At 42.6% G+C, this 26,608-nt stretch overlaps 1 protein-coding gene across 4 annotated transcripts in view; it reads left to right on the forward strand.

Moving 5' to 3' along the window:
- The window catches only part of DIS3L2 (DIS3 like 3'-5' exoribonuclease 2), a 176,975-nt gene that overhangs the window by 51,488 nt on the left and 98,879 nt on the right, over window positions 1–26,608 (forward strand). For all 4 annotated transcript variants that reach the window (XM_086843961.1, XM_086843962.1, XM_086843964.1 and 1 more), the window contains exons 7-10: window positions 5,816–6,050; window positions 18,289–18,395; window positions 19,590–19,837; window positions 26,415–26,588. In XM_086843961.1, the coding sequence (XP_086700087.1) occupies window positions 5,816–6,050; window positions 18,289–18,395; window positions 19,590–19,837; window positions 26,415–26,588 (764 nt within the window). The remainder of the gene's footprint in view (window positions 1–5,815; window positions 6,051–18,288; window positions 18,396–19,589; window positions 19,838–26,414; window positions 26,589–26,608) is intronic.

Genomic DNA, 26,608 nt, shown 5'->3' on the forward strand with positions numbered 1-26,608 from the left:
GATGGTAGGAGAAGGACTTCAGATGGACTTGGAGGGAATACGCTGTAACCTGGATTGCTTTGGTACAGCCTGAAGCACAGAGAGATGAGTGACCAGCTCAGGAATGAGGTTTATTGGTAGAAGCAGAAAGAAGTCGTGAGTTGAGGTGGCTGTTTTGAGATATGGGGTTTTTTTCTACAGTTCATTCTGTTTCTTGTGCAGTGCCTGACAAACCTGGTTGTAGGCTGTCTGCTCAGGTTGGACTAAACATGGATATTCAGTCTGATTATTTGAGTTAACTCTGCAGTAAAAACTGACTTTGCAGGTTAGCCTGAGCAGAGGAGTCAAGGTGGCTTTGAGGTCTCAACAGGTTTGATGGCCATACTGAAGATCTGGCTTGATATTTTGTTTTCAAAACACAAACCTTACATTTCATTTGTTTCTTTCCCACTTCTCACCTGCTGCAGTGGGTGCAAGTCAGAGCAGATTCTGAAAAGTCACTGTTTCCAAGAAGCCTTTGTGTACTCAGGTCATTTACCCTTTGAATCCACAAGCAGGATGGTATTGTAGTGACTGCTGTGACAAAACTGTGTGTGACATCTGGGAACAACAGAATCCCTTGGGGAGGAACAAGTAGTCTTTTCCTAATCAAGAGGGAGAGATTTTAATACGGATGTTTGTATGATTATTGCATCCAATGTGATGTCTGAAATATAAACTATAATGTGCTGTTAATACAAAATAGTTATCCTGGGAGCTGTTAGCAAGTATTTCCAGTGATTTAGAATTAAAAGACTGTAATGAAAAAAAATCCAATCCCAAACCATAACAAACCTCCTCAGTATAACATTATTGTTATTTTAAAAGTAATGCCATAACTTCTCCTACTGAGGCTAGTCACTTTTACTGAGTTGTTGTTTTCCCAGTACTGTTTGATGTATGTGGGATTATGAGAAGGAAGGGTGCTTGGGACAGGTGTTTCTTTTCTTGTAAGTGCCATCCTTTCTTTATCCAAGAAGGAGCTAGAATGAGCCAGCCTTTGTTTGGTTACTCTTTTCAGAAAAGCAAAGCTCTTCCTTACAATATTTATGGTAGCTTGGCTCTAGTGTGTGTGTATGAGCTCTGACAGCATCCTCGTGTTAGCCAGGCTCTATTCCTGCTCCCCTGTGAGAGAACATTAGGGAACCAGCTTTTAAGTGAAGCCTGTTAAATATGGCAAAAGCTGGGAGACGAATAGATGCAGGTGTTCACAGCAGTGGTGTGAAACGTGGTGTTTGTATTAGTGTTGTGGTAGCAACGGTTCTTTTAACGAGGGGATGGTAATTTGGTCCAAAGCCCCTGTTTTCAGCTGTCCTTCTTTTGAAATATCTGCTTTTAACTTGTTTCTGAGACTTGTTGCTTAACCAAGGCTCAGAGAGGACCAGCAGCTCTGACCTAAACTTTGTCTCCCTACCCAGTATTGAGCATAATGACGTTGGCTAAAGCAGAACTTGTGTTTGATCGAAGTATTTGTGCTCAAACAAAGAAAGGCATCTTACCTTGGTGTGCAGGCCTCAGAAGGTAGGCTTGGGCTAACACCTATTACCCTGTTTAGCCCTCCCTGTTCAATGTGAGTTCTTTGCGCTATGAACCTTCTTCAGCTCCCACTTGCTGGTGAATTGACTGCACCTTTCTGTACAAGCATGAGGAACCTCTGTGCATCATCTGTCTGCCCCAGTGAAAAGAGTTACCACTAATGGCTTGTCACTTCTAAAATCTTTTGGGCAAGTTACATATTCTGGGTTTGAGTACTCATTAGAAGACACTTTACAGGCTTTTATGTAGAAATATAATCTCCATTTTGCCTCAGTGTTCTTCTGGAAATACACTTTTTCCAGCTTTTTGAGTGAGATGAAGAATTTAATTTTTATTGACTCTATCTCCAAACTGGCTGTAGTGAAGATAATTCTTCCTTACCTGCCATATGTTTTCAGTAAAGGAGGTCTTTTTGCACAAGGTTCCATTGAAAGCAGTGACCCTACATGGAAAGTTTTTAGCCATGCAAGGTGCATTCATCCAGCACTGTCTAGTCCAGCAGTCATGTCACTCCTTCAGATCTATGTGGATTCATGGATTGCTTGTAAGGATCAGAGATGAATAAGAAGGAAAAGCAAACCTATTAGTGTCAGGCTTAAACACTTCAGGGGCTTGGTACATTTATTGGAAAGAGCCTGGGGTTAATAGCACAGAGATTATTGAAAATCACTGGTCATGTTTCAGTTTACAGGACTGAGGAAGCAGCAGCAAAAACTCTACCTCATCTGAGGGTAACCAGGCCTGAGCTTGTCTTTGTGTGGAGGTTTAGATGGAAAGTCTGTGAAAAGCTGGGATCTAACAGGACAGATATGAGATTGGTTCTGTCAGAGGAGGCCATTTCTTCTGTAGCACAGGAGGTAACCCTTATGCTTTCAGAAGCACAGATTCCCAGTTCAGTTTTCTGTTGGAACAAATTCCTCCTGAGTCAGGACAATTGGTCATTTAATTACTATTTCAAGACTGGGCTGGGTGCTCTGCTGTCCAGATTGTACAGGTCCATGCCAGGATGGTTTTGCCCACTAGCTGGTTTTTATTATACTTATGGTTGAAATGGGATTTTCATTCAAATATCTTGTGTTCTGTCAGCTATGACTTTACAAACTAAACCAGTCACCAATGGGGCAGAAACTTAATGCTTGTTCAGTGACAGATGTCTCTTTTAAGCTGGAAGAAAACTTGGACACTATCTTCAGGACATTCAAACAATTGACTTCCATCAAAATGTTTATTAAAACTTGTTTTAAATTACTATTAAAGAGCATGTAAAAATAACCACCATAAGGTTGACATTTTGTGTCCTAGATCAGGAAGTTAAGGTCCTTTAAGGGCCTTTAATGATGTTTGTGTATCAATGGGGTCATACATTTCATGCGTATGTAACAAGAGGGAATCTTATTTTTCTAGGTCCATGCAGGGCCAGCTGCATTGCCAGAAAATGGGACTCTGTACTGCACACATGACTACATAATAGACTGAGCCAATTGTGTATTCACTTTACTCTGTGTCTGTGATCAGAGCTGACCCGTTCTAGCTGTGTACATTATGCCATGGATATGCTGCAATAATGTTAGAATAGAAGAGTGCAATATCATCAGATTCTTCAGTCTGACATGCCACTTGTAAGAAATACTTAATATGTCATGGCTGGATTTTCTGCTGCTCATAGACAGAAGGATCCTGCTCTTTGGAATCTATGTGATGAGCTCATGTTGGCCAGCACCTCTGATCATCTTAAAATGGAGTAATTGTATCCATTGAGCTCCTGATTTTGTAAAGTCTTATGTGACTTTCCAGTCTTGTGATGTACAGCTTCTCTAAATTTTGGTGTGATATGAGAAATTTTGGGTGAAATTCCCTGCTCTGTTATGTATGAGCTCAGCCTAAATAATCTATCTTGGCCATAAAAAGAAAACAAATCCTATTGCCCAGGCTTGCCAGCATCTGGACATTTTGCTGATCTACTCTGTGTGGAGGTTGTGATTTTGTGGACTCTGGAAAACTTTACTGAAAAATCCTTTTGCAAATCCATAAGGAAATTTGTGACTGGGGATTTAGGTAGTCACAGCTGGAATATTGTGCTGCTGGTGGCAGCAGTGTACGTCCTCTAGCTTGGGGGAAGCATGGCAATTTTAGCATAGAGCATTTAAAATAAAATCTATATCTGCTGCCTTCTTTAATATCCACGTAAACTCTTCAAGCATAACCCTCCCAGTGCCACATCTTTAGATAAGTGTTTCCTGTCATAAGATATATTTGATGTTGTCTGCTTTACATATAGAAAACATACTAATTTAGGACCCAAACCACATCTCACACTCTCCAAAGAAAGACTGGGAGAGAAAGAAATGCAGGCAAAACTTGAAGGAGTTGAAGGAAATGAACTCCTGCTACAGTTGCACACTTGCACACATCTGGTGCAGTTGAAATTTAAGAGCTGAATACATCCACATCTGACCATGATAGGGTCCAAACATTACTGTTGATGCTGGTTTTCTTTTTGGACACTGGCAGAGTCACTAGCGTGTGGAGCCTTGTCAGCTTTCTAATCTAATAGACTGTTCTTGCCCAGACCATTGTGTGTCAGTATTTTATGTACCAAATGTAGCCAGGTTTAATAATCAGCCATTTTCCCACCTTCTGCCAAACTTTTTCCCTTTTTTGTCACAATTTAATGTTTGAATCAAAATCTGCTATGGTAACAAATTATATACATGTTAAAAAATGAAAACAAAGATGGAGAGTCACAAAAGGTAACAAGAGTTCAAATCAATGTCATTTGAGTTTTTATTTTTAAAGACTTAAATTCAGCCCCATTTTAAAATTGATTTTATTTCTGTTATGTATTGTGAAAAGCTTACAAAGAAATGGATACTGCTTGATGAAAGCATGACTGTAGCTCTTTGTATGTAAAGCTGTGAAAGTATACCCTGTACAGGTCTGATTTTGATTTACTTGCTTTTTAGTTATTAAAGAATAATTTGTGGAGCTTTTTTGACTTTTATTTTCTTACTTGGAACAGTTGTCTTGGGGTAGCACCTGTTGAGGTTATTTATGTTTATTTCTAGCAACTATGTAGATCATAAAAGGTATGTTACCAAAACGTTGTTTCTCTTGTTTTATTGCATTTTTTAAAGGGCCCTTCACTTCCCTTGCTGGTGGCATGAGTTGCTGCTGTCATGTACTGGGTTATGATGCTGAGGACTGGGGACCTTGGAGGAGCATCTCTGGGGAATTACCTTCCTGGCAAACACCAGCACCATCTGGAGGGGAGCTCAGCCATTGGGAGGGCATTGGAATGGGTCACCCAGTATCTTTGGGATTTTAATGTTTTGTAGGTTATTTCTTATTCTGAACTGGTTTTCATCGCACTCTGAAGTACCATAGCTGGAGTGAAACGTAAACGTTTTGGAAACTGATACCTGGATCGAGGTTCTCCAGCTGTGTAGGTGTTTCCAGTTCACTGTTGGTTGCATGAAGAATGCTGGTAAAGGCTTGTGTGTCCAAGGTATCAACCACTTTGGTTATTATATCCTGAGCTGGAGCAGTTTCTGTCCCTGTCACATGCAATGATGGATGCCATCCAGGCCTGGCATCTACTTCACTGGGAATTGGGCTCTTCCTCAGTAATTTGATTTGGAGATTTGTATAAGTAATGGCAATAACTGAGTGCCCTTAACAATAAAAACACAGCCTAAAATAAATGTAAAGCTTGGTGCCTTACCAAGCTGCCACAGTCCAGTTCTTCTACAGGTCACAGGACACAGTGTTCTCTAATCTCTGCTTTTTCAGTCTGTTCCTAATTCTGTGGAGGAGCTTTGACATGATCCCAGCATTCACTGGAACTGCTTAAGTTTTGGGATGTCCCAGGATGATTAGTGTATCTTGGTGAACAATGGTCTAAGCAATCTATTAAATTGTAGTGTATCCTCCTCCCCGCCTGTGTTTACTCCTAACTTCTGCATTGCTGATTAGAGGCTTGGCAGGAACTGTATGGTTATGCTCTAGATACACTTTGGATACATTATTGTCACAGTCGAGGTATTGCAAAAGCTCTGCCGTTCCAGTCTTTATGCTACTGAGGAGCCTCTTTTGATTGTGCAATATCTGTGGCTAATTACATGGCAATTGCAGTGTGCCACCAGCCACCCACAATTCATTGTCAGCTCCTTGGGGATGCAAATGAAAAAGGAAAGATAATGTTTTCTTTCTTCAGTCCAGTGATTTAGCTTGCCTCTGTTTTTTTAATCCCCTGCTCCTTCAGGTAATAAAGCCAGATGGTAGTGACAAAGAAACAGAAGTCACACATGAATCAGACCTCCCTGAGGATATGTTGGGGACTTGCATTCCACAAGAGACAGCGAAAGGCGATGCTCAGAGTCCGGATGTCATTATAGAAGCTCAATTTGATGATAATGATGCGGAGCATGGACAAGACCACTTGCAGGATACATTGACTGATGACATTAAGAAATTTTCCCTGGATACCAGTGAAAAGGGTGAGTAGATCAGATTGCTGATTTTAGGCCTTTATTTGAGCAAACCATTGAAATGTTACTTGGTTGCCTCGCTTTGCTGCGAGATATAAAATACAGGCATAAAAGCTTAATGCCTTATCACTTCTATCCCTTTCTGCTGAACTGTCTTCATGGTTTTGAATGTATATTAATGGCTGGGGTTTATGTAGTTTTTATTGGTGCAAAGTAAATCTGCGAAACAGAAGTCACACCTTTAGATTTGCAATTCTTGGGGCTGTCTGGGGACTGCTGGTTGCTGTTTAATTCAAGATGCCGCTGTAGCGGTTTTCTTCCTTGCAGCTTGGCCAGCCAATCTGTGTGTCTCAGTTTGGGGATAAGAATATATTTCCTTGGGGGCAGTTAAGTTTGTTGCTGTTTTCAAGCAGTTGAGTTATAAGCAACTTAAAGATTTGGTCTGTTTAAAAAGAAAATTGCACTAAAACCTAAAGCCAATTATGCGATCTGTTTTGAAGGCAAACCTGTTTTATTCTGAATCTGAATTCCTTTCAAGCCATCAAGCGTTGCTTAGGGCAAAATAAAATAGGCTCCCCTGTCCCAAAACTAACGCTTATGCAGCTCTTTGCATGTCCTTTCTAGTATTAAATCCCTTCCTGAAGAGCTCTGTGTAGAAAGGATTTTGACAATTGGCACATTTAACATGGTCCTTCAGCTGCTCATGAAAAGTTTGCTGGGACAGACATTCTGGTGTGTTCCAGGTGCTTGCCCCAGTTGTCCAGAAAGGGCAGCAGTAACTCAGGACCTAAGCAGTTGTTGGACTCTGACAAATCTTGGTAATGGTTATAAAGCTGTGCTATTTAATACCTCGTGTTTTCCTGAGATATTTGAAGATGCACAGACCCCCGTTGGTAGACTTCCTCTTTTCACACCCACCTATTAATAAACCAGGAAATAATATTTGAATGGAAGTGTTGTAGTTTTTATGATAAAGCATTGGTTTCACCTCTTGAATAGAGCTGCCACTTTACCAGTTTGTGATGCTATTTCCTTCTGGGTATCTGAGTTCCTGCCAAGGCATGTGAACCAACTAATTTCTTGTTCCACTCCTTTCCAGGCTATAGCTTGATTTGGGAGTTACTCATCTTGTCTGTGGATACTATACACAGGTGGTTTTTGAGCCCAGCTGTTTTGCAGTCTATTGCAGCTGCACACCACTAGGTCACTTGGACTCAACAATTCTCCTGAGTCACATGTTGTGTCTGCTGCATCTTTGTTGCTTCAGATATCAATGCCAAGTTAAACATTGTAGAAGTACATTCTAGTTTGATACCAGCATCTAAAATAAATACAGGCTTGAGCCAGTATTTTACTTTAGTTGTGTAGCTGTGCTTTAGTTTAAAGAGTTGATGAGAGTTACTTTTTTTTGGTGCATCATAATTCCTCGAGATGCTCTGGAGTGACCTGTGTTGGAAGTTGTCAAAGTCGTCTTTCAAAATCTGTGCCATCTGAATGGGTTTTGCCATTTGGTTCTGTCTTTGAAGAATATTTGTAGGACAAATATGAGATCAGTTTATTGTCTGCACAGTTGAAATTGAGCTTTTCCACTGCAGTTCCTTAAGCCAGCTGTTTTCTTTGTTTTCAAGGCCTTTCCATGTTCATCCTTAACAAGCCTTGTGGCTGGTGTGGATGTGCCAGCTAGATTTCTGCTGAGTTTGTGTTTTTTTATCACCTCTTTTAATATTTGCTTCAGCTTCTTTGGCCATATAACCCATATGGAGTTTTCCCTACTTTCTACTTTCTCTGCTTTTTAATACCTCCTTTTTTTATACATATAAAGTTTACGATGCTGATTTTTCTGAAGGTGTTTTTGAGTAGTTGATGATTGCTTTGGCTTGTTTCCTGTCTGTCATACAATTTCTCATATCATCACTTATCCAGATTTTCAGTCTTGCCTGGAAAACTGCTATAGTTATTCTAGCATCACTGATAACTGTTGTGAAAAAAAGAGAAAATCCTGCCAAATTCAGCCTTCACAGGTGTGGCTCAAAATGCTTTTTTAAAAGCACCAAACATACACTTTTTCAAGGCAGAACTGAACCTCAGAGAGTAAAACTAGTTGGACTTTCTAAGGCCGTCCTCTGGAACATGGTGCTGGCATTGGAGGGTTGGGCTGTGGTGAGTGGAGGTGCCCTTCCCTGGGTAACGTGGGTCTCTCCTGGGAGAGCTGCTTGGCTGCTGCTGCCAGCTGAACTTCCTGCATATGAGCCTTTTCTTCTTTCATGTTACATCCCTTCTGCTGGAAACAGCTACTGCAGTAAAACAGAGATGAGTGGAAGTTTGGATTCACAGGGGGATTTCTTCCTGACCCACCAAACCCAGTGCTGTACTTGCTTTCCCTGTGAGCATTGCTTTGCAGGGTTTATCACACGGCCCCATTGCATGGCCTTATGCACAGGAGGGAGCAGGAGGAATTTTCTGTGGTCAGCACAAGTCTTAAATGAACACTTGTGATGGGCTTTCTTCCTTTTTTGGAAGGGGTTTTTGAAGGATTCAAACTGGCCAAAGATTCTATCAAAGATAATACATTAATGAAACAAAATCAAGAAATAGTCTATCATGTTCTCATATGCACTTAATGTATCTATTTGCATACATATATGTGTGTTTATGTGTATATTTATGAAAAGATCCATATATATAAAAAGACCTACCCAAAATTCAAATTGAACAAAAAAATCCACGAGATTTCTGGAGGTGAAAAATATCCATAACTACTGTAATGGAATCAAAAGTATGTTTTACTTAGTTTGGGCAAAAAACCCAGAGCCAGGTTGAGACTGTGCTCAAATCTTTGTTCATGAACACAAGCCCTGCAGTTTTCTGCTCTCAATTGCAAGATGCCTTTTGTCCTTTCTGATGTAGGAGTAGGATTGCACAATATCTCTGCTGGCTCATTTGTTCTGATGCTGATGGTCAGAATGAACCATGAAGAATAAAAGTAGACGTGTCATTAGAATAAGAGCACTCTGGGAGTGCAGACTGTTTTGATGTCTTTTCTACCTTGGCCTGTGTCCCATCCCTTCTCATGGCTCTGTTCCTCTTCAGAGCACAGTCACCCTCTCCATCTCTAGTTACACGCTGGGGCAAAGAATTTTGGGGTTGGCCCTTGCTGTCAGGAGCTCATGAAAGCATGAAAGCACGAAACATTGTGTACACTGATTATGGCCTAGATTTGAGGGACTGAATTTCCCTGAAGTCATTGTACCTTGGATTTCCTGTGCCTCTGTGGGTCTTAGGGCAAACTGGTAGAAATTTTTATTATGCACAAGTCTGCAGCCTTAGACTCAGATGTTAGATCTGTCTTCTCTAAGTGCTGCTGTTACGAGAGCTGTGCTTCCTGCCTTTCTATTCCTGAGTGGCCAGAAAGGATGGGATAAGCAAGAGGGAGAAATCCATGGAAGTGAAGAGACCATTGCATTCAGCCTAATTCTCAGCCCATGTACTTTCTTGTGCTCATGACAGTGGATCAGTCTTGCTTTGCTCAAGGGTATTTAAATAGAAATTCATAATTGGTGTCACTCTGCCAGATATCCTGGTCAAACGAGTTTGCTCTGCTTTTCTGGACTTTTCTTGCAAAGAAATGGGGTTAAAGATCCTCTTTGGAAAGTCTTTAGTTGAGGAAGTGACAGCCATTCTCCTCTCCAGCACCTGGTTCTACACAAAACCATATAACAGGATCAAATATTGTCCTGTTCCACAGTTAAATTGTCTGAATGTTATGCTTTGGCATTTGGCCTTGCAAAGTTGAAAATAACATTTTCTCTTGGATTTTTCAGCTGTATTTTCAAAGTGTAAATATCTTAATGCTGAACAAACTTTGTTTGTTTTTTTTCCTTAAAAAGACAAGAATGAGCACCCTGAATAAAATTTCTCAGCTTCCTTAGCAGTGTCCTTCAAACCCTCTCTGGGATTTCTGTGTCCTACTGAAATGCAGGCAGAGGACAAGGCAATGGCATCCTGGCAATAGTCTGAGCCCCCAGTGTGTACACAGAAAATATTAAATCCCTGTAGTATTTGGTACTGACATGCAAGTCCTCTGTGTTGTACCCTGAGACTTCAGCTTACTCTGTGTCACTACTGTCCACACAACTCATTCACCAGTCAACATTACCTTTGCTAGGTCTGTAGTTCTTTTTCTTAATCCTCATTCACATTGTCTACTGCAACAGAAGTCATGTAACTTTTATCTTATCACTTACAACTGACCTAGAATACATTACTTCTGTGTCTTTTCACTGCAGTAGGAGGATTTCCTTTATAGACCATTTCAATATGTAATGAAAAGTTGAAACCCTCTGTATCTTTCAGCCTGGGAAAAGTGCAAAATGTTCTGTACAGAATGGTTTATGATGCTGTATCCCTACACAGACTGTGTGTCACATGAGTTTTCTATAGATGTAAGCTGTCTCTTGTTAAATATTGGAATCAGATTTCTCTGATAAAGAAATATCAGCAATTGAACAGTAGCAGCTACTTGCACTCATGAGAATGGCAGCTGTTCTCATAAAACTGCCTCAGCCCTTCTTTAGCAAAATGATATTCAAATAAAAGTTTGTAAAACAGTGTCACTATGCCAGAAGCTATCCTTGTCAAACTTGTTTGCTCGGCTTTTTTCAACTCTTCTCATGGGAGATCTTACTACACCAGATACACAAAATATCCTGCTTCCCACGGGGGTGGAAGTCATCAAGCTGGTGGACTGGCTGCCCTGGCAGCAATCAGAGAGTTGTGTTTGTTCAGGATTTCCACTTACACCTACACTACTATAAATCAGAGTTTGGATATGCGAATGTCTGAAGCTTGCTCACTGCCTTGATGTAATAAAGTTTGAACAGAAATAGCTCATTTACAGGCAAGAGTAGACTCACATGAACCAACTGCTGGATAAAGGGTAGGGTCAACAGAATTTGGAAGCTTCTGTAGAATTTGCTGGTGTCTCCCTGTCAGTTCAGCATTCACCATGTGGACAGTGGTCGATGTCTGTCAAGTCAAATGTGACTGTCAGTCCCTAGTAGTCCTGATAAGGTCAGAAATGATAACCTAAAATTACTGGGTGTCCACACTGCTGCTGACTGGAGGCTGTTATTTTGAGTATTTCAGGATTGCTTGGCTTACCTGAAGTGGTGGTGTTTGGTAAGTTCACTGTATGGTTGTGTAACAATGGCATCAAGCCTTTCTTTCCTCTAGATGATGTTGCAGAGTCAGTGCTTAGAAGGGCTTTTGGATCTTTCTAGCAAAACAGAAAAATGTATTTATAATGCAGAGTTTAGTCTCTGTTTTGTACTTCTGCACTTCCATGCATTTCCATGTCCCCTCTAGTGCTTTTGTGTCCTCTCTCTTCATTTAAGCTTGACAAGGTGCTTACTTGCCTTTTGTGCCTTCCTCTGGCACCTGGGGTCCTGCAGTTACCAGTGTCTCCTATTGAATCAGGCAGAGTTCAGAGAGTTACTGCTATTCCTCTCCTTGGCCAGGTCTGGTAGGGAAGTGATGGTGACAAAAATCTGGATTACATGCTGAACTTCTCTGCTCAGGCTTGCCCTTCTTTCTGTTTAGCAGCCATGAAGTCTGGTGTATTTAGAGTCCACCAACATCACTTGCCACTGGAAGGAACAAGTGTTCTTCTCCCTGCTCTCCAGGGGCTCTCATTCACTCTGAGTGCTTTTAAGGAGCTTCACTGTTCTTTCCTAGCCTGCAGCTTTCTGGAGATGGATCACCGCCACTGCATAGCTCTCAAAATTTCTAGGCCACAGCAGAGCGAAAGCTCACCAGGAAATCTTCTCAGTTACATGGCTTTTAATAGAAGTCCTTGAGGTGGAACTGTCAAAAATCGGATCAGTTTCACTCTGCTGAAGCCTGGAAAGCCGGCAGAGAAGCTGGAGCAGTTTCAGCTGCCCAAGACAGCTCTGTATTAGTTTATCCTAGTTCATGTTTGTGGGTCTCTGGATCTAGCTTTTCTGGTTGTTGCTATAACTTTTCTTAAACAGCATCCATTTTTATCAGAATAAACAGTATAGCAACTGAAGAAAAGTGTTCTACTGGTATTGAACAAATTGGGCTTTATGGTTGCATTGATTAAATGCTACAGGCTGAAAAAGCTCCAGTTATTCTTTTGTTGTAAAGCTGAAGCCTGCAATGGAAGTTAATGTTGGGAAAGTTCCTTACACTGTTCTTCCCTAGTAAGTTTTCTTGACCCCCAAGTGACTTCTTAAGTACTGGAAAAAATAAATTACTTAGGCAATTAGGTAACAGGAATTAGATTAAGTTCAGCATATTACCATATGTTCCTGAGTTCACCTATGTTTCTCCTTTGAGTTACAAGTTTAGGTCAAGTAAATGAGAGGGCATGAGACTGAGAGTGAATTGTGGGTGTGGAGATAAACAGAGTATGGTCATTGTTACCAGCAAGATTTCCAGGATGAAGCAGATTAGGATTCATTCAGCTAGCATATTTTCCATGGAATAGTAATACTGGACACACAGACTTTAGGAACAAATGCACATGCAGGAAGGAAGAACATTAAGTAAACAGGCAAAATACTCAATGGAATTATTTTTGTAACATTTTAATTTTACTCGTCATTAATGCAATACAACTGTATTTCTGTAGACTGCAGCAGCACCTGATTTTTTTGTAGGTTTAATTCTGTTGCAATAAGGCTTCCAACCCCTGTGCTGTCTGACTGCTTCTCAAGGACATGAGAGGGCCAGGAGGTCTGCTAGCCATGCTATGGTTGTAGTAATGCTGTGTGGCTACTGAGACAGCTACGATCTGATCTGCTGGGCTAGATGGCAACTAACCAAAATTATGTTGATCTTTGCTGTGGATAAGACTTGGAGGATTCTAAGGAAAAGTGACACTCTTGTTTCATCATTCTGTTGTATCCTCCATCCCTCCTTGTGGAGGTGGCTAAATATAAGTAAATAATTACATGCTTGGCTGCCTTGTGTGTCTGAGGGAGCCAGCTGTACTCACCTCTTCACATTGCCTTGCTCTGCTACTGCAGATGCTTGTCTGTGCTCTACACATCTGTTATTATGCCTTTCCTCTCCCTCTCTGAGGGTCTCCTCCTGCCTGTGCATCTTCAAAACTCTTGATGCTAATCATCTGAGTCCCCCAGTCCTCTCTTCAGTGTGCCTTTGGGTAGGCAGGTGTGTGTGCTCAGGTGTTAAGACATGAACAGCTGTGGCAGGGTGAGTTTGCTTAAATGGGTATTCAAAAATAAACATCTCTGAGGAGGTTAGTCCTGTTCATTAGACACACAGCTCTGTGATGAGACAGCTCAGGAGTGCTGCATGGTTTGGAGCTGCTTTGCTTCTTACTGCAGAGCCATCTCCACTGCACATGGGAGCTGTTAGGCTGATTTTGGACAGGCTGCACGTGTTAAATTCCAAGGCTGTTGGCTTAACAGTCTTGTTGCAGTGAAATACTTGTCTTTTTTCCATCACAGGTGGAAAGCTCTGTGTGAGGAGGTATCAATACAAAGTACTGCTTTTTCCATGATACTTTCCTAGGTGAGCCTACTTACAGGGTGTTTAAAATAGATTCCAGTTTTCTATAGTACCTGGTACCAAGTGAAACAGCACTTTCCTTCTTCCCTACCTTATGGTAGGTTTGTGTTCTGAAGAAAAAAGCTGCTCTGTGCCAAGAAACCATCAGCTGCAGAATATGAAGAGTCCTTGTATTCCTTCTAAACAGCAACATTTCCTTTTTGTTATCCCTAAAAATTAAGATTGTAGCAGAATAGTGTAGCCCAGAGCAAGTCTCTGGGTATACATGTATCACTTCTGGGTTGAAGGGAGTTTCATTTCCTAAAGTCTGTTGTGTGCTGATACAGGCAAAATTGCAAAAACACATCCTTTGTGCATGTGACACACAGTCCAGGAGATATTTATAATAAATTGGTCTGTTTTACACCACTTAGGTATTTGGTACTAAAACATAATATACTGAAAACTGCTTCTTGAAGCAGACGTCAGAGAACCTAAGTGTTGTTGCTTCATTAGTAAGTGGTTGGCTTTGCCACTGAAAGGTTTATAGCTGTGCTGGTATCTGAGCACTGAGCTGAAGAACAGTATTTTCTGATGGGATTCTTAAATACTCCCATGTAGAGTAACTCAGCTTCCCAAGTACATTTTTTTCCTAGCTGAAGTAGCAAACATTGAACTATTTTCTTAAAAAACTTGGCTTTTTCCATTTAGGGAGGGAGATTTTTTTTTTTCAGCAAGCTGTGTTTGAGATCTGAAACGATGATATATTTTCATTTGCAAGTGGATATTGCATCTTTAATTGTATTCTTTTTGGATAGAATTGCAAATTTCCACAGTGACCATTGCAAACCTAGTGAAAATAATTTTGGATCTGTCATAAGTAATCAGAATTCTAGTCTGATGATTTTTGGTCCATTTTGGCCACCTTTTAATGTGATGATAATTGAATTGTAGAAGGAAATTTGGGGGACTTTAAAAAAAGCAATGTTTGACCTAGGAATGCCTATCAGGCAAATCTAAGTGTGTACTGAAGCTGCCTAAACTGATCTCTTACAGAGGGAGGCAAATTCCAAGTGTCCTGGATCTATTCATTGGTAATAACATAACTAATTTGAGTTTCTTTTTGTGTCTAGTGCCTAATTTTTTTTTAAGTAAGACTATTACAGTTTTGGTTTGTCAGATAATCGCTGAAAGGAAAACACTGAGATTATAATGCAGTTTCACTGGATCCTGGTTGCTGCAGTGTGTTTTCACTGTAAGATAAGCTTATGAAGTACTGCCCAAGCTAACATAGTAAATCTTTCTCAGAAAACATGTCTTTGCCTAGGGTGGAAATATTGAATGGTCATTGAATAACCACTGCAGTAAAGGGGTCAGAATAATTCATTTTTAGTTTGGCATAATGCAAGGAGTTTCTTCCCACCTTCCCTGCACAAAATCCTGCTCTAACAATTTAACTCTCTTTGAGGATTGCCTCCATGCCTCTGCCCTGTTATGGGAGGTGTTTGTATCTCCCAGCTGAGATCTTCTTGACCACCAGTCTCTAGTGGGGCTGTGTTACTGCCCCTCTCTGCTCAGCTCCACTGGAGGGGAGGAGGATGTGTAATGAAGGAGAGGGACTGTCAGAGATATATTCAGGGAACTCGGGTACCAAACTCTTGTGGTAGATTATTGCTGCCATGACTGAAGTTCCTGTGCAACAATTTGACAATTGAGCCAGGTGGACATTGGATCTGGGTAGTTGTCCCTTCTGAGCTGGAGGTTTTGTCACAGGGATTCCTCATGGCTGGTGCTTTGCTGCTGTAGACCCCTGAGCATTAGATGCAGCTCTGGTACCAACAGAATTTTGACTTCAAAAGGAGCAGCTACAAGTTATAGGGAAGTCTACATCTCTTAGCTCCAGGAGTACAGACTTCCTCATGTCTCTTCTGTCCTGTCCTTTGTTTCAGGAGCATTCACCCTTAGTAAATATGTGTGATAGCATTTAAGATACTGAATTTGGTTAAAAAAGTTAGGTATGAAGAAGTAGATGGCTGGGATTAGCTCCCTTTTTTCTTTCTCTTGATGGAGTAGTTGTAGATCCCAGACTCTGCCTGCTGGAGTCTCTCACAATACCAGGATTTTTTGAGATGGAAGCTGAAATGGGAGAGACTACTGAAGAAGACACTCTCCAGTCAGCCAAAGGCCCCTGGTTGATGCTGGCTGTGAAGGAAAAGGCAAGTTCTCTCATCTGCCATGGTGTGAATTTGGGTGCTTTCTGATATCTGTACTGGGTTCATATGGGGCTCATCTTCAGCAGGAAGAGGGGCAGTGGCCCAGCCCTGAGTGTTCTTCATCCCAGGCCAGGGAAGGCCTGGCCACCCATTTGCTGTTCTCCCTGTGACAACTGCATCCTGGTGCTCCTGTGCTTTTGCATGTGTGTATGTGTTACTTCTCCAGGACATCCCTGCTGGCTTCTTTCTGACTGAGAAAACTGCTTCAGTGAAAATTTCCAAGTGATTTTTCGAGCGATGGGCTTTGGAAGGAGAAGTGGAAAAAAGTCGGTGCTAACAAGGACGTGTTCCTCACGTGACTGTGGGTGCTTTTTTCATTCTTGCCTGCTGAACCTTGAGTCACTGCTGCTGTTCTGCTGCACTGGGAGAGCAGTGAATGCAGCTCTTGCTTTTTTCCTAAGCATGTTCAGTTCTGGTTTCTCTTCCCACCAGTATGTGCTATTCCTTGGGGAGAGATCACTCCAGTAAAGCCCTGGGCTTGTGGCAGGTGTGTCTGGGGGCATGGCCTTTGGAAGGCTCCCAACTTCCCCTTGTCCTGTGCCTCGTCCAGCTTTCCTTTGTTCCAGATCATCTTGTTCTTTGCCCAGGCTCTCTTTATGATTGACACACCTGTTAACTGATCACTTGAAAATTTATAAGGAAACAAAATGGCTCCTGGCTTTAATTCTTTGCTAAATGATTGCCTGGTATGACCTTTAACTGGCAGAAACCTTAGAGGAGATAAGCAAATGAGGCAACCTTGGTATCCCCCACTTTTTAACTGCTTACAGTTATACAAACAATTTTTTTCCCTACCTTGTTTGTCACCATGAAACTTTAGGAGGTTTTATCCTGTAGTAAACTGGTTTTGGCAAGTCTGAATTCATTTCAGTTGAAGTAAATCAGAAATGGGTTTACTGCTTCTATTATTCAGGCTTTATAAAGCAAAATAGAATTTTATTTAAACTCCTGAATACCTGTTAATTTTCCTCTCAGCATTGCTAGCAAAGATCTCTGGGGAGAGGAAGAGCATATCAGAAGACAAAGCTGAGGATAATTAGCGACATATGAGAACCAGAGTTTGTCATTAGAGCAAAGCTGTCATTGTCAAGTGACTGCTGGGGTAACATTGCCTGGAGGCAGTGCAGACCCTCCGTGGGGACACAGCCATCTGTGAGCATGCCCTGGTGATGGTGGGGCACAGCCAAACCCCTGGGGAAGCTGCTGTGCCTCTGTCCCCCTTCCCAAGCGTGAGGCCCAACACCCGGCACTGCTCCGCTGCAGCCGCCCCTCCGTCCGTCATGTCAGCAGCAGCCTCGTCCTGGGGCTCTGTGGGACAGACTGGCCTCATCTGGGGGCCAGGGTCTGCATGTTACCACAGTGCTTCTGGGGGCTTTCTCACATGGGTAAGTGCTGTTAGCCTCCTGGAGCACAGACCTCAGCAAAATGTTGTTTTATCTCGTGTCTTCTAAGGAAAACGGTGACAGCTACGTCCCTTGAAACTTGCAGTTGGTGCCACGGACTCTCCTTAGGAAAGCAAGATTTCTTTTGAACACTCTAGGCCTGATTTTAGCACATGTGCTCAAGATGGATGTGATTGCCATACAAATGAAAAAGTCAGACATCTCCTGTGAGCCCTCCAGACAAGTGCTCATGGATGCTTCCATCCCAAAAATTCTGGCAGAGCAGTAACCACAGGCTCTCATCAGGGATGCAGCTCAAGAGCAGCCTGGTATCAGCCTTCTTCATGGCAAAGATCACTTTGGACTTCAGTGTTTATAAACATTAAATGCCAGCCATCTGTAGCAGATGCTCCCAAGCTCACATACTTCAAAATTTCAAACTAGAAATTAGTTGACACTCGATTTTAATATTATGAGTATCTGGTCCATAGATCTCAGGGGAAGGAAGCTCTTGGTCATATACAGTGATTACTTCTATAAGACTCTTCATAAGCCTGGTCCACAGCTGAAGAGGGTCAGCTTAGTAGATGTGATTTCAGTTTCTAAGATAAACACACATTTTATAACCCTGCATAATGTTTTTATAGGAGATTAAATATTAAATGGATGTATGTAGGAAAGGACTGCTTATGTAATGTTAATGACTTTAACTAAGAAATGCCACAAAATTCTTAGCCCTTATTATTTCATAAGCAGAACTTGTTTTCTACCTCTGTCTATTATGACTGATATAGTCCTACTTACAAAGTAGGGACTTACTTTGATTTTTGTTGTTTTTCAGCACATCTGCATGGTAAGTGAACATGTATCTGCTGTCTGTTGTAGTTCAGATAAGTAATAATTACTTCATGCTTGGCAATTGTAACACCTGAGAGATCTTTTTCCTTTCAAATAAGTCTACTACATGCATACTGTATTGTGCTGTGCTTTAGAGCAAAGGACCAAGACAAATTTGTCATGGAAATGTCCTACAGTAACTGCCCTGTGTGTTTGATGCAGGGAAGGCTGCGGGGGTCACTGGTGTGCACAGAACAAAGCAAGATGATGGACCCAAGGTCAATGATCCGAGGCTCCTCCCAGATGAGTTTCTTCAAAGGACAGCCAAGGTAAATCCATGGAAAGTGACAAGTAAGCATGTGTGTGCTCCCAAAGGCTTAAGGAGACCAGCCCTGGCCTCCCTGTAGCCTCTATCTGTTGATCTTTGAGTCTCATTCTCCATTTCAGAGAGAGTAATTGTCCAATCTGATAAAAATCAAGTGACTTGTTATTTTTACCAATTATCCTAGGTTAAATTCCATTTGTTTGTCATGCAAAATTACTTAGCAAGATTCAGGAAAAAGATTGGATACTAATATGAATGTCAGAATATCCAGAGTTGTCAGAATTAATTCTTACAGACTTTGGAAAGGCTGCTAGTACTGTTGATTCAAGATTTGAGTCAATCTCTGAATGTTAAGAGACCAGAAAAGGGCTGCTGGGTCAGACTGGGTCAGGTCTCTTCCACGTCTTGTGCTTTCCCTTGCAGCCTCTGATTCTGGTCCTGTTGTTGGCTGGGCTGCTCTAGTCTCATCCAGTGTGGCAATTCTAGCACTCAGAATTGTGCAGAGGTGCAACTCCTGAAACCTTCTGGAAGAACTCTTCTGTATAAGCGTAGGAAATCAGCTATAATGTTTCTGTTATCCAGTGATTTATTATGGTCTACAAAAATATAGCCTGGATGAACACCTCTCTGGAACAATTATTTAGTGATATTGTAATTTATTATTCTTTTCAAAGCCATCTTGTATAAAGGTAAAATAACCCCTAACTTCAGAAAGCACAAAGAGAAGGAGAGAACTGCCAAATTCCCAACAGCACATCCTTTCCTGTGGTTAGCATTGGATCTGCCAGCAGCACCGTTTTTGGACTGGCCTATTCTGTGCTGACTGTTGAAATCACAGGCCGAGAATACAAATGAAAGATTTTACAGGAGTTGCTTGTATTTTGTGGCTAATTCCCTGCATTTGGAAGCATCTGCTTCTTGTCTGGTTTTGTTCTGTAATCAAGAAAATTGCTGTAGAGAGCTAGCACTTGGAAAGCACTTAGCTCTTCTATAGCCATGAGCAAGATGGCAAGGAAAATACATTGTAAATAGGTACTAAGTTAAAAAATGCACACACATATATACACACACAGGGAAAACAAGATACAGACCTTGTGACTTTTCCAGATACTCTGCTGAGCATTTGTGTATCCTTATTCTGCTAAATAAAGTAAGTTTCTCTGAAGGTATTAATTATAGGAACTGTTGCCTCTCCCAGGTGGTCTATATTTTGGAAAAGAAGCATTCTCGTGCAGCTACAGGTTTCATCAAACTTCTGGCTGACAGGAACAGTGAACTCTTCAAGAGGTGTGCCATGTTCTCACCTGTGGACCACAGAGTACCCAGGGTCTATGTGCCGTTGGCTGATTGCCCTCCAGACTTTGTGGCCAAGCCCGAGGCCTATTCACAGATGCTCTTCATCTGTCGCATTGTGGACTGGAAAGAAGACAGCAACTTTGCATCAGGGTATGTGGCTGCCATCAGAAGTAGAGATGACTGAAATTTCTAGTTGGAATTCTTGTTTTCACTTAATTTGTTACAAACAGTAGAGACAGAGATCTGTTGACAAGATGCTTGTCTTGTGTCCAGATTTATGGTCGGATGGAGGACAGCTCATTGCTAGTTAATCTCATAAATGTTAATTTCTTTGAGTGCTTGTTTCAGTGCTGGTCCATCACAGCATGGATGAGTGCAGGGTCTAGGGGGAACACACGTGCTCAGCCTGACCAGCACAAGCACCATGGGGTTCTGGCAGCCTTCCTGTCTTTCCTCCCTGTGTGGAAGAGTAGTACACAGTGTACAGACATTTCCCTTCTGCCAGGGGAAGATCAGTGGCTGTGAGGCTCATCTTTAGTTTTTACGCCTTTGTTGGTAAGAATTAGAAAGAAGTCACAGACTTTTGTGGTTTTAAATTTGCATTGGTTCAAGGAGGAATAGTAGAAATCAAGAGAAGCATGTGAGAAGGGTGTTGCACTCCGTGTGTTTCATCAGGCACTGTAAAGTCATCACTGTCCAGAGTTCAAATTGCTGGCAGTGCTGTGAAGAAGGAAATTTTAAGCCAGCACTACACAAGTGGACTATGCTGGGCTGGGTCCAGATTGCAAATTCATTTTGCTTATCCATAAAGAAGACAGTGGTTTTCAGCATTTTCACTTTTTTTGTTGGGTCCCCACTGTAGGGTGCCAGACTCCCACCTGGAGTGGCCATGCTGTTTCTATTGAATGGTCTCAGTAAGAAACGGTGATTTCAATTTCCTTGGGAATACTTACATGTCCTGGTTTAGTTGGGAATCCAGAGTAGGTAACTCTGTGACCATACTGTGGTCAGATTTTACAGGTGCATCTGGATGTAATCTGGAGCATGTGCAGTAGTGGGAGTTGTTCATAAAGTCCAGCTTTTCTCTTGCCCTTGAAAAGCAATTCTGATGGGGTAGCACAGCCGATGCACAGTGTGAGCACTGCAGGTTTGGGAGTCCTCAGCTCAAACTGCTGGTAAAGCTTAAAACTTAAACATTTTTAAGAGTGTGTCGGCACAGAGCTATCAACCCTAGAGCTAAAAGTAAACTAAGCTTAAGTCCACATTTCACAGAGTTTATCTGTGTTGTAGCTGTTTTGTGTGCCCAGTATTACAAGTTTCATGTGTGTTCCTTGAGAGCCACGTGAGCCATGAAGTCACTCAGTGTTTCCTAGATAAACTGCAGTGCATGAACTGCAGTGGCCTCCCTTTGAGCCCCACTTAACTAGGGTCTGGCTGTGCTGTGAACTTCACTGAGAATAAGTTTCTTACTGGCAGAGATTTGCTTTGTCTTCTTTGACTCCAACTGAGAAAAGACTGGAGGGTGATTGTAGTGCTTGGCTTCTGATCGTGAACAACCCCCCATTTCAGCAGAAACGGGAAATTAGGAGGATGGGCTAATATCTTTTTTATTGGCTAATGTGTGTGTCTTTAGTCTGTACTTCTGACAATAGTGGATATTCTCATCTGTCTGATTTGATCATTTCCAAGATGTAAAGGGTGTTGTCAGGAAAGAAAATGTCCATGATTGTGTTCATACATAGTCGTTTCCTCTGGGAGTTGGTTGCACTTCACTAAGTGCCTTGTGGAGATGGGAGCATAAAACCTTGGTGACCCCTTTTGTTTTTAGCCATAAATAATGCTTGTTTATACACTAAAAGACAAGGAAACCTCTTGAAGGTTCCAAAAGATTCTGTTTGCTTTTGAGCTCATTTATGAGCCATGTTGCCTTATTTATAATGACTTGTGTTGCTGGTCATGGCCCCTCTGAAGGAGAGAAGAGCAGGTGATCTGCAGCTCTTTACATGCTTTGTTTAGTGAACTTTTTTGTGCACCCTTTAGTTCTGCCCACAAAGTTCCTGATATGCCTTTGGCACCACCACCGTGGTTTTAAAGGTGTCTGGACAAGGAACGTGTTGGTCATCGCCCTGCACTGTCTGTTGGAAGTGTGACAAGGGAAACTCCCTCCAGGGTTGGCAGTCCAGTCCCCTGGATGCCTTGGGTGTTTCTAGGTACTCCATCCTGCAGCTGAACTCTCCCAGACTGGTCGTGCACCTTCCTCAGCTTTCCTTTTCCCTTGGGAAGCTCAGTGCCAGTTTCCAAGCACAGTTAATGATACAGATTGGTCTTTACAGTGACCATGTGTGGGTGGACAAATGAGACTCTCCTGCCAAGAGTTTGGTAGTGGCATTGGCCACCCAGAGTGCTCACCTGCACAGGGGCAACCTGAGAGTCCCTGGAGGTCCCCTTGGGGAGGGGGGTGCGTTTCTGTGTCATGATTGCCACCTGGTGGTCACCAGCGTGACACTGTCCCCTCCAGAGGCCACCCTGTCACCCCGACTATGCTGAGAGTGGTGAGGAACTCATGGCCCCAGCTCTTGCTGGCCATGCTGAGTTGAGCTGCTGTTGCTCCCTCCTACATGTGAAGTGACTTTACCTTGGCAGTGAAATGCCGTATGACTGTACCTGCTTCAGGTAACAGGTAAAGCAAATTAGCTCCAAACATTCTCCTTTTTCAGGTAAATATTGCACGTGCTGCCATGTACCATTATTTTCTGGGGACCTTTCTCAGTCTTGGAGTCCACGGTTGTTTGGAGTATTAGTCCAGACGTCTCTGCACTTTTGCAGATGGTTAAGGTGGAATTTTTTTGTCCCAACATGTGATGATGGATGGGATTATTTTAAAAAAACACCTAATAGAAAAGCATGGAATCACTGACTCCCTCTGTGTCACACTGGGCTTGTGGCCATTCTAGCTCAGGGTCTTAGATATTGGTCTGTCAAGGTGACATGATTTGTTCCAGCTTTTGCAATAAAATGAAATGTTGCAGGGTGTTATTTCACTTGCTGCTGTTTCCAAAGCTATTTGAGTGGCTTGAGTTCTTTTCATTTCTGGCATTTTATTCTGGGTTGTTTTTTTTTTTTTAAATTCAAAAGTGTATTTTGTTTGAGGGGAGATACCTTGGGTAGTTCTCTGTAAGGCTCAAGGGAAGGTCCAATTCTCTCAACACAGCAGTGTAGCTCTGTTGAAAAAACACCTTATTGCAGATGGGTGTGTCCCTCAATAAAGCTTTGTTCCCTTGGCACAACTAATCACTGTGTAGGGCTGCCCCATCCGTGTTTGGAGCACCATGCTGCTCCTGTGCTCTGATGGGATGTGACCTGGCAGCTGAAGGAAGGTGTCTTCATGATGTGGAGCAGGGCTGGACTGTGCTCCCAAGCACTGGGGTTCCATGGCACAGCTCTCTGCCCCTCTGATGCACAGCCCTGCAGCCTCTCACCATCCCCACTGGCATCTGTGGCTTTCCTCAAGCCTGTGCAGCTCTGTCTGTGAGTTCTGGGCCCTGGGCAGTGAGAGCACCCAGGTAGGTCTTCTTTGCTCTCATCTCTTCTCTGCAAACCTTAAGGACTGGTGGCTTGTGTGGGATGTTCTCCTGCTGCTGAAGGAAACCCTCCATGTAGTATGACTGTGGACAAATCTGCTCCAGGACAAACTGAGCGAGGGTGTTAAGGTCCCAGTGGAAGTTACTCACTCCAATTTGGGAGCCTGCCTGGCTTCTCAAAGGAAACAAGCCTTATGTAATCCTGCCTTGTCTTTTTGGAGAGTTCTTACCATGTAAACTTTGAACACACTGGCCTTTTTCAGCTCAGGGGAGTTGAAGTGGAATGGAGAGAGCTCAAATATTCTAGCTAGAGATGGGTGGCTGAATAGATGTGGTGTCACCATGAGAGGGAAGAGGCATCTTGAGGGTGTCTCTGCCCCCAGGCACATCCATGGCAGGTTAGACTCTGGTGAGCAGACACCTTGGAGCAATTCAGGGATCTTGCAGCTATGGCTGATTTGGAGAAATACCCTGTTTTGCCCCAACCATGGCATGTTCCAGTCAGTGCAAGCTGCCACCATGTCTGACATCAATCCAAGGGTATTCAAGGAATTCAAGGTAATGCTCCTTCATCAGCGTCACAGAAAAGAAATATTTACGTCTGTAGCCATTGTAACTTTTTTTTACCTTTTGACATTTAAAAAAAAAAGAGATGCACGCAAGCCCAGGGTGTCACAGACGCCGTGACTCCCTGGGAGTGAACGTCTGAGTACTGCTGGGCCCGGTGCCCCTGGTTGTTTATAAGCCTCTTGAACTATTCTTGCTACCCTTGGTGGCCGTGGAGCCCCAGGAATGATTTTGCAGCCTGGCTGTTACTCCGGGGCCATCGGTGATCCTATATGCATTACCTTTGATCACATGCTGTCCTGTCAGATTTTGCTCTGATGCAAGTCATCATGCCTGTGTGACTGTAACATGGCCCCAATTAAAGTCAGTTATACACTTTTTATTTCAAGGTACTTGGGAAATGTTCCCTGGAACACCGTAAATCAAATGTTAATTACTATTAAAAAAATATTAGTCCTATATCAAACCTCTGGGTAAACCCCTTGTGGTTCGTAATCTAATTTCAGTAAACGGATCAAGAGGAACATGGGTTTCAAGACAGAGCTGGAAAGCACTCTGGCATTCAGAGGTGCTTTCCATGGCGTGTCCTGCAGATGTCCAGCCGCCCTCCCAGTGCATTTCCCAGATCTGCCCTGCCAAGAGAAGGGGCACCTGAGACTCAAGTTCTTGACATTTCTCCTGGGTAGGGCAATGTGCCCTCTCATTTCCTGTTGTGTTTTTTCCATCCTTGGCGGTGCTGGTGGGCCTGCAGACCAAGAGGCTCATCCCTGCTCAGTCCCAGCTCCTCACCAGATGCTGGAAATGAAATGGTGATTTCTCTGTTTTATTATTACTGCTGAGAGAGAGGGAGATAAAACTGATGCCTCATTTATTTACATTAAAATAAGGATTAGCCTGGGACCCAGCTGCAGGAACAGAGAACTCAGCCACGATGCCAAATGTGCACGTATTTCTGCCATACAGTTTGTACATAAAATCGAAACAATAAAGGGAAATATCTTTTATCCTTGTTTTCATTTTTATTTTAAGGCTAGATGATGTGAACTCTACAATTTACCATACCATGAAGCGAGCAATCCTTTCCAGCATATTACACAATGTGACAGGTTTATTACACAGCCCTTCCCGTTGTGAAGAAAGAGCTTTGCTCCCATAAAGAAGATGGGCTCGCTTGTGCTGAGAGTTTGGGGTTTGTTCTGTGGGTTTATGGCACGTTTGAAGCCCTGAGACTGTCTTGCTTGTCCAAATAACAAGTGCACTGTTTTGGCCCCAATTTAGGAAAGTAATTAGTGTCTGTTCTCACTCATTGGAATGAAAGCAGAAGGATCAATATAATGATTGTGTATTTTATGCAGTGGAAAAACACTTATTAGAGTGGCTGGTTTTGTGCTGTATTATTACTCCTCTCTTTTGTGTCATATTTTGATGGATTCGCCTTAATTTCAGTTGTAATCTTGGGTCAGGAACATTATCTCTATTGACTGTAATGTGCATTGGCCTAATGGCAGTATATTAAAAAATGAAAAGTAATTTAACTCTGTGTACTGTAGTGCAATCTAAAGGTGAGAAAGGGGACAGGGGGAGCCACCATGTCACATGGGTTCTCACAGGATATCTGTAATCAGCTGGAGGGGGAACAAATGCCTCACTCCTTTGGAGTCCTGGTTTGCACAGAGTCCAGAGCTGAGCCTTGATTGACACCAGAGCTGTTGGAGAGATCCATGCTGGGGTTTGCACTGGAGCAGATGGAAACTTTCTCCAAGCGTAATAGAGCAGCAATCTCATCCACACGTGTACAGAGTACTTCATCAAGCACTGTTAGCGTGGGGGGGACAGTTTCTCCTGTCTGTGACTTGTTTCTAAATCACTGGCCCCTCTCCAGTTAGCTCTGGGTTCAGAGGCCTCTGCTTAGTCAGGAGAGGAGGAACAAATGACTGGGAATGCTGAGGTCCTGGAAGGAGCCTGGAAAATGATTGGAAAGATCTGTGGGTGTGTCTGTGTAAGACTCCTGTAAGGGAGGCAGTGGGGGTTCTTCACACCTGTGTTCACAGGGCATGGGTTTGCCCAGGCAGAGATGTGTATCCTTTGGGATGGAGGGCAGTGTACTGAGCTCTCTGTGGAGCTGTCTGGTATTTGGTGTGACTCTATTCTTCATTTTTGGTAGTAGATGTGTGTCACCTTTGTCAGTGATGAGGAGAGGAGGGTGTGGTCTCAAGGCAGCCATGTGTAATGCTAGTGCTGCCTGTGTGGACAGCTGTGCTTTTCTTATCCCTGTGGGATGCATTTTTCTCTAAAATTGGAAACTTTCTTACCTTTGTAAAAACCTAATAATTTAAAACATCTACTTCAAATTAGATACACAAAAACACTGGAGGGTAGTGGCTGGTGAGTGTTTTGCATCTCCAGCAGACACAAGTCATGGTATGGTCTGAATTCCTGCTAAGTCCTCTGCCAAAACTCAGGGAGAAATGAATAGGTGAAAGAGTGCATTTGAGGGCTCAGCAGCCTCTCTGCAGGGACAATAACAACATGACAGTAGTAATTGTATACTTTAAAAAAGCATCCCTTTCTTTCTGCAGGCAGTTGTGCAAAAGTCTTGGGCAGGCCGGAGAGATTGAGCCGGAATCAGAAGGGATCCTGACAGAGTATGGTGTGGATTTCTCTGACTTTTCCCCTGAAGTCCTGGAATGTCTCCCCCAGAACCTACCCTGGGTTATCTCACCTGGAGAGCTGGCCAAAAGAAGAGATTTAAGGTAACAACAAAAAGCATGGT

Source organism: Cyanistes caeruleus, chromosome 10 (assembly GCF_971803275.1).
Source record: "Cyanistes caeruleus chromosome 10, bCyaCae1.hap1.1, whole genome shotgun sequence".
In the NCBI taxonomy this organism is placed as follows: Eukaryota; Metazoa; Chordata; class Aves; order Passeriformes; family Paridae; genus Cyanistes; species Cyanistes caeruleus.